The following is an 8,467-nucleotide window of genomic DNA, read 5'->3' as shown; positions in this document are numbered from 1 at the left end:
ACGCTTGTGGCTGTTACAGTGGCTCTTCCATAAATTTAAACTTACCCATAGGATAGTACAGTAATTTTGATGTATAATTCGCATTTGCGTACAAGGCAAGAATGTAAAAAATGTAAATATAAGCATTAAATCCTTATTTTTGAAAGATATAGTCTCATAACTGCAACGGTGTGTGCAAACAAATTTTCATAACGCGCTAACGCGCGTTATTCAATTTGTATGCACACACCGTTGCAGTTATGGGACAATATCTTTCAAAAAATAAGGATTCAATACTTAAATGAACCAAGTGATAGTCATGTTTCTTATCTTTATAGAGCGGTACACAGTTCAGCCTGTCTGCTAAGGACATTACTGATATTCTATACTATGTTAGCACATTCGTTTTGCAAAGTTAATTGTATATTGTGAATATGCCATGTTCAACCTAACAGTTGCTGATTTGGTTTGTCATGTGGTAGAGCTACAATACCAACTAAAGTCCTGGCAGTGAAATGTACCAATACATTACATTACATTACATTACATTGGTACAATACCAACTAAAGTCCTGGCAATAAGATGTACCAACCATGCACGTCCCAAAAGTAAACTTCACCTTCTATTTGAAATTTCTTGAATTTTGATATTTAATTATAATAATTGGTTTTAACCTTTCATCTCATTTTTACAGCGACTGTTGTGTTGCCTAACAACTTTACCTCTCCGTCGTGCTCCGTATTTTATGTCTTTGTAACGTACTAGTATTTACATTTTGATTCTCCGTTCTCTGAAATCTAAAATTTTTACTCAGCCGATTGATTGACGTGAATCTAGCGTTCCTCGTGACATATTACCATGCTTTAAGTAAAGGTTTCTTCTCTTATATCGGACTTTTAAGAACATGGCAGGAAATAAATGGCTGCCACCAAGATTGCATTTCTACAGATTATGTGATGGGACTCTTCGAATGGTTCCGGTGTCTGCGAGTTGTAATACAGTACAGATTCTAAATTAGAGTCCAAAACGGACAAGCAATGTCCAAAAAAGACATGTCAGTAGAAAGGATAACTAAACAAAGCAATCTGAAGCAACGCATATTGGTTATATTTTATGGAATGATTATGTTACTTCATAAATTTAATGGTCAAAGCATGATTCATCATTTCTCCCCCCCCCCCCCCCCTTTGATTATGTTACTTCATAAATTTAATGGTCAAAGCATGATTCATCATTGCTCTCCCCCCCCTTCCCTCCCCGACCAAAATGCACTGATCGTGTTACAAATGAAGTCCGCCCATTGTTACGTATCTAATGAAATGAATTTCTTATTTGTTATCACTGAGTTAGGCTAGCATTAGTATGTGTACTAAGTCTCATGAAATTTAGACATGCAGTAAACGTATTATGTTTGGCGTGTTCGATATTTGGCGGAAATCACATTTTGAACAAGTTGGCGTGGATTCTAATTAGCGTATTCCTCAATGTGACTTTTTCATACATAATTACTAGACTTTGAAAGGCCCTCACCACAGGTAGAATGCCTCCCATATACCCGTAATGTAGCAGAAAATTGCAAAATCGCTCCGGAACGATTTTGGAGAAAATTAATGAAGTTGCCTGGAAAAAAACCGGTCAAATTCATCATAATAAACCTTTTATGAGACTGTAAATGCCTTTCATCTAAAAATTTTAATCCATATAATGGAAGAATTCAACACTTTTTCACCAACGTACACGTAATTTCTTTGCTACAGAGACTATACACGGAACGCATTCTATCGTAAAACTGGGTACGTAGGACATAATTAATTTTTGCGATAAAACATATTCTATCTTCATTCTCCTAAGAAATATAATGTGAATTTTTTTGCATGTAATCAAATATTTTTTGTCATCACGATAACAAAAGTATTAGTACAGGTACTTAGATGAAATGTATAGGCTATTTGTTATTCTATACTTTCTCTCATAAGAAATCATTAATATATATGAACAGAATATATAGCAAATTTCCCGTGAAAATTTACCCGTATTTGTATTATCATCTCTGAGTTTATTCATGCAAATAGTGTGATATCGTGAAAACATAAACTAAAGATCCCGTTAGCGTGAATGTATTGCGCAAGCGCAGGATTGTAAAATCCAAAAAATCCAGATGATTTCCGAGATTTTTTAAGAATGCTCGTTGATAATTAATTACCGAAGCTTAACTGAGAAAAAATAAAAACAAATTGGTAATCTTCAAGTACCAATGATGTTTAAAATATATAAAACAAAAGACAGTATTCTTCCGGTTAATCGGTATTAAAGACCAAAAATTCGAGTCTATTATTTTAATATAGTAGTAAGATATGCATGACATTTGGCGATGAACTTGATTTAGCGGAAATGTTCTTGACCCGCGCATGAAAAGTATCAAAAGAATTTAATCGTCATTTTCACGTCCTTTATTCAGCTTTACTCGTTGTATTGGAGCATGTATGTATATTATAATTAAATGCATGTACACTGATAAATAATGCACTTGAATTAATTTTTTTTAATTTTAATTCAAAGAGTCAGAGAAACAATTATTTCAATTAATGCGTTGATGGATGTAGAGTGGGGCGTTTTTCCCTTCTTTTACAGTGTAATAATTTCTTCCATCCAAGTCCCAACAAACTCCCCCTAAGTGATGACCATGAAGTCTAGGAACAGTAATGGGATCGCCTTGCAGAGACGAAAGTATATTGCCATGTCGAACGTGCCAATAGTAAATATGATTGTGTGTTAGTATCAGAACCTGAGAACCGTCCGAGGAAATGTCTCCGGATTCTGGGTCTGTTGTGCGGTTAACTTCGCGAGGAAAATTCAGGAGGTAGGGAGTTGCAATGTCCACAGGTTGGTGTTTGGTCCACATGTCTGGGGAAATAAGCCCAATATTCCTGACTTTGTCGTTTACCAAGTAAACATTTCCATGCGGATCCACCATTATTGTTCTTGATGTAAGATGGTTGCTCGGAACCCCAGTCCAACTACAAAATACATGTAACCCGTCAGTCTCTTCGTGAACGAACGTAAAAAAAATTATCAATTTGATTATGCTTTATTGATATGTGTATGGTTAAAATCTAAGCTAAAATTGATGGGGTTCAAAAGTTGCAAAATTTGTTCGTAAAGTAAAAATGATACTGGAATTCGATCTGAATTAAAAAGAATATAAACCTCAAACGTATTGATCATGCCTATTTAATAATCGGTAACAAATTAATCACATCCCCTTGACATATTTACAAGCAAGTTTACTACATATGTAAATTTACGTGTATGTAATTTTCTTTGCATTTTGCAGTATTTGATCCGAATAGATAAAGTCGGGTTCCTCCACGCGGTAAACATCGGTTGTTCCCGTGGTTCCCGTGTCTGCGATGTAAATACAACTTGTACTTCCGCAAGGTCCCACAGCAATATCCTCCCAATCAAAGTTACTGGAGGGGTAAACCATCAACGTGGAAATCAAGGCTGCGGTTGATGCGTTGATTGCGAAGACATAGTTGGTCGGGTGTTCGCTGTCGTTGTGAGTATATAGTACACCCCTGTGTTTACGACTCGCGGCCAGACCGGAAGCGTCGGTGATCAACGGGGCATGAAAATGGTGAATGAGTTGTTCGGTCGTAAAGTGGGGGTCTGAATCACGACACAAGTGAAATTCATGTAACAAATACAGATAATTGTTGATGAACTGTTAGTTTGAACTTAGTTTATCTATCTAAAATACAAATACTTACAGTCACGTGTGTGGGCACTTTGGGTAAAGAGGACACTGTCTGTTATCACTAGAAGTAAACATGGCCACCTAAAAATTAGAAATAATACAAATTTTAGGCCCATCTTGTCAAATACGATAGAGACAGTCATGATAGCTTCTATTTTTTTATGACAGAAACATAAAAGACAAAACTAAAGACGGATAACTTCCGAATTTCAAATAAAAGACTATGAAATATGTGACATTTTTTTTTTATAAAAAGCAGAATATTACCCATTTACATCGAAAATTTGATAAGAGATTACACAAGACTAGACAAAAATATGTAATTTCTAAACTCTTTATTACAGGTTTTTTTTCTCAAGCAGTACTTAGTTATCACTCGATATAGTCACTTAATTTTGCCGGTGGTCTGACGGTCCTGTCTGAGCGCGTGGTTTGGTATGGTGGCATATTTCTGCCATCCACATAATTTTGGGTCAACATAGCATATCACGTAAAGTCAAGATAACTATCTCGTCAAGTTCAGACAACTTTTTGGTTTCTCGATCAAGACTGGCTTTTTTTGTTGGGATAGCTATCTCGATAATTTATCTTGCATCTTTACTAAAATTCGTGTCATTTGCAAAGACTGTCGTGTTATTTTACTTAATATGCAATGACAAGAGAAGTAACTCTTGTTTATGTTTTACTTATCTCCCCCTAAGGCAGCTCTTCATCCTGTAAAGTTACTTTTAGTGAACGAGTTGAATAAAGCACATGGTCTAACAATGGTAGCAGAGCGTGGTTGAAAGAAAATTGGTGATTCCTAGTGTTAGAAACAGTGTAAGCGAGGTGTGACAATTAATTACTTGTTATTCAGAGTTTGATAAATGTGAAAAACAGTGGTGTTAGTGGACTGAGAAAATGTCAACAAAAATCAACCCCCCTTTGTACAATCCTAAAATCAAAAGTTATGAACTCTTCAAGCAAGAACTTTTAGCATGGAAAGAGGTCACTGAGTTAGATAAAAAGAAACAAGGTGTTGCTATAGCATTGTCTCTTCCTGAAAATGATGAGTCCCAGATAAGAGAAAAAGTGTTTGATCAGCTGAATTTGGAGGATCTCAAAAAAGAGACAGGTTTGAAAACATTGATAGAATTTTTGGACAAACATTTGGCCAAAGATGATTTAGCAGAGAGCTTAGAGAAATTTGAAGACTTTGAAGATTTTAAAAGGTCTGATGGACAATCTGTCAATGAATACATTTCCATTTTTGATGCTAAATACAGAAAAATTGAGAAGAAAAATATGAAATTACCTCCAGAGATTTTAGCATTCAAATTACTCAAAAGATCACAAATTAGCAAAGAAGAAAGAATGATTGTTTTGACAGGAATGAATTTTGAAAATAAAGAAACTCTGTATGAGGAAGCTAAGAAATCCCTTAAAAAATTCAAAGGTGAAACTTGTGAAGGACATTCTTCTTCTACACCAATGTCCATTAAACTTGAACCAGCATTCCTTGCAGAGAACGAAGAAGCGCGCTGATGGCAGCTGGATATGCTAGAATGAGGAACAACAAATTTTATCGAGGAGGGGGAAGAAGTGAGCAGATGCGGGGCAGAGGATTTCAAAGTGGCCAAAGTAGAGGCTTTTATCGAGGTCAGCATGGGGGACAATCACGAGCAGGCAGTTCAGCAGTTAAAAAGAGTATGAATCCATCAGGACCAGATGGAAATGTGTTGACATGCAAGTCTTGCGGGTCATATAGACATCTGATGGCAGCATGTCCTCATAGTTGGGAAAATATGGCAAAAGTAAATGCATGTTCAACTGAGGAAGAAGAATTCGTACTGTTTACAGGTAACCAACCAAAGGAAATAAGACACCTGGGGATGGAAGCTAGAAATTGTGCAGTCCTAGACAGTGCCTGCAGTAGTACTGTGTGTGGTAGTGCATGGATCAACACATACATCGATTCACTCAATGATTTGGACAAAAATAGAGTTAAGAAAACTGAAGGCAGAAAAATGTTTAAGTTTGGAGGGGGGACTCGTCTGAAATCTGAAGGAGAATTTGCAATTCCAGCTCGTATAGCAGGGAAAGATGTGACCATAATAATTGATGTTGTTGATTCAGACATTCCGTTGCTGTTGTCAAGAACGGCTATGAAAACTGCTGGTGTGAAGTTGAACTTAGAGGATGACACAGCGGAGATTTTAGGGAAAACAATGAACCTTAATGCGACCTCTTCTGGACATTATTGTATTCCCATAGATAAAGCAGAAATGATACCTGTTGAGGAAGTTTGCTCAGTCAGGATTGATGATGTAGACCCAAAAAAGAGATACTCAACTCTGTTAAAACTGCACCGACAGTTTGCGCACCCACCAAAGAAACGACTAGTATCCCTCTTACAGGATGCGGGTGCTTGGCGAGACAACTTTGACGAGGATCTTGAAAAAATAGAAGAGAGATGTGATGTGTGCAAGACCTATGCAAGAACCCCTTCACGGCCTGTTGTGTCATTTCCAATGGCGACTTACTTTAATGAGAAGGTGGCCATGGATCTGAAGTACTGGAGAGGAAAGTGGATCTTACATTTGATTTACATGTGATCCAGATACACAATTTCCATTTTTATCCAGAGGAAAAAGACAACTGATGTCATTGATAAAATCATGTCTCACTGGATAGGGATATTTGGTGTTATGGGTGCAATTATGACAGATAATGGAGGAGAATTTAACTCTGACGAAATGCGAGAAGTGGCATCAATTTTGAACGTCAAAGTGTGCACATCCGCAGGTGAAAGCCCATTTCAGAACGGCTTGTGTGAACGAGTGCACTCCGTAACGGATATGATGCTAACAAAATTGGAACAGGACTACAAAGATGTAAATGAGCAGAGCTTGTTGTGCTGGGCTAACATGGCAAGGAATGTATTACAGATGTGGAACGGCTTTAGTAGCCACCAGCTTGTGTTTGGATGGAACCCCAATCTACCCAACATTATGACAGACAAGTTACCAGCTTTAGAAGGCCGTACAGTGAGTGAGACTTTTGCTAAACATCTGAATTTACTGCACAGCACCAGACGAGCATACATAGAGGCAGAAGCTGATGAGAGAATCAGACGGGCATTACTGAACAAAGTGAGGGCAGCTGAACAATGTTATGAAAATGGAGATTTGGTGTACTACAAGCGTGAGGGTAGAGACAGATGGCTTGGACCTGGTAGAGTTGTGTTTCAGAATGGAAAAGTTGTTTTTGTTCGCCATGGGGGAGTTTTTGTTCGAGTGTCCCCTAACAGATTACAAAAAGCAACCGCAGGCTGTACTCAAGTAGAAGAGAAGATATCAGACACTGAAACTACAGGCACAAATAAAGAAAGAACACCACACAAAGGAAAAGCAAGTGAAAAGCAACTTAAAAAGTGTACAGTTTCTGAATACCTGTCAGAGAACAAAGAGGAACAGATGTTACCTTTACCTCCTCAACGCAATTTTGCACTAAAAACAAATGACAACATTCAGTATAAGATGGGATCGGAGGATGAAAATTGGATAAAGGCAACAATTCTTGGCAGAGCAGGCAAAGCTTCTGGTAATAACAGAAATTGGTATAATGTAAAAGATGTTGAGAGTGAAGAACAAAAGAGCGTAGACCTAAGTAGGCTCCCTTGGGAAAGAATCAGCGATGAAAGTGTTAATTCTACAACATGTGAAAATACAAGCTGTGACAATATATCCCTAGCTAAACAAAATGAACTAGAGAAGCTCAAAAACTTTGACACATACACTGAAGTTCTGGATGAAGGACAAAATAGACTATCTACAAGATGGGTTATCACTTCAAAAGAAGAACAAGTAAGAGCAAGACTTGTAGCACGTGGATTTGAGGAGGAATTTGATATTCCAAGAGACAGTCCGACAGTTGGAAAAGGGGGTCTTAAGATATTTTTGACAATAACAGCAAGTAAATTCTGGGATGTCAAAACCACAGACATTAAGTCAGCTTTTTTACAAGGAAAAAAACTTGATAGAGATGTTTATCTTCAACCTCCAAAGGAAAGTATCACTCCTGTAGGAATGATATGGAAGTTAAAACACTGTCTTTATGGACTGAAAGATGGTGCCAGACAGTTTTACTTAAGTGTTAAAGAAGAACTTGATAAACTCGGCTTTGAACAGTGTAGCGTAGACCCGGCTCTCTTCTGCTATAGAAAGGATGGAAGGCTTCATGGAATCATCTGCTCTCATGTTGATGATTTTCTCCATGCTGGAGACGAAATCTTTGAGGGGCAGATTTGCAGGTTACGAGAGAGGTTTTCAGCAGGAAAAATTGCTGAATGCCAATTTCCATATATTGGTTTCTACGTTAAGCAAACTCAGGAAGGGATAGAACTGGATCACACTAGTTACATGGAGAAGTTACAAAGTATAGAGATTGATCCCCTGAGAGCATATCAGAAGGAAAGTCAGCTAAGCACTGAAGAACAGACTGCATACAGACAGATCATAGGGCAGATCAATTGGGCAGTGCAGGGGTCAAGACCAGACCTTGCATTTGAAATGATAAACATGAGCACTAAGCTAAGAAGTGGAAACATGGCAGACTTAATCAGAGCAACGAAAACCATAAATAGGCTTAAAGACTTCAAAAGTATTCTAAGATTTCCAGCTTTAGATCTCACTTCAGTGAAGATAATGACATTTACCGATGCATCTCTAGGAAACCTGAATGATGGAGTGG

General features: G+C 37.5%; 1 protein-coding gene across 1 annotated transcript; it reads right to left on the bottom strand.

Moving 5' to 3' along the window:
* Positions 1–2,426: 2,426 nt before the first annotated feature.
* Positions 2,427–4,183, bottom strand: LOC128156778 (uncharacterized). The gene is made up of 4 exons (XM_052819066.1): positions 4,113–4,183; positions 3,750–3,817; positions 3,285–3,648; positions 2,427–2,996 (listed from the first exon to the last, which is right to left on the bottom strand). Exons 1-4 carry the CDS (start codon positions 4,181–4,183, stop codon positions 2,558–2,560), a joined length of 942 nt encoding a protein of 313 aa, XP_052675026.1. The 3' UTR covers positions 2,427–2,557.
* Positions 4,184–8,467: the final 4,284 nt, after the last annotated feature.

Source organism: Crassostrea angulata, chromosome 7 (genome assembly GCF_025612915.1).
Source record: "Crassostrea angulata isolate pt1a10 chromosome 7, ASM2561291v2, whole genome shotgun sequence".
NCBI lineage: Eukaryota > Metazoa > Mollusca > Bivalvia > Ostreida > Ostreidae > Magallana > Magallana angulata.
Note: the sequence above shows the minus strand (reverse complement) of the source record. Positions and strands in the feature narration are given on the sequence as shown.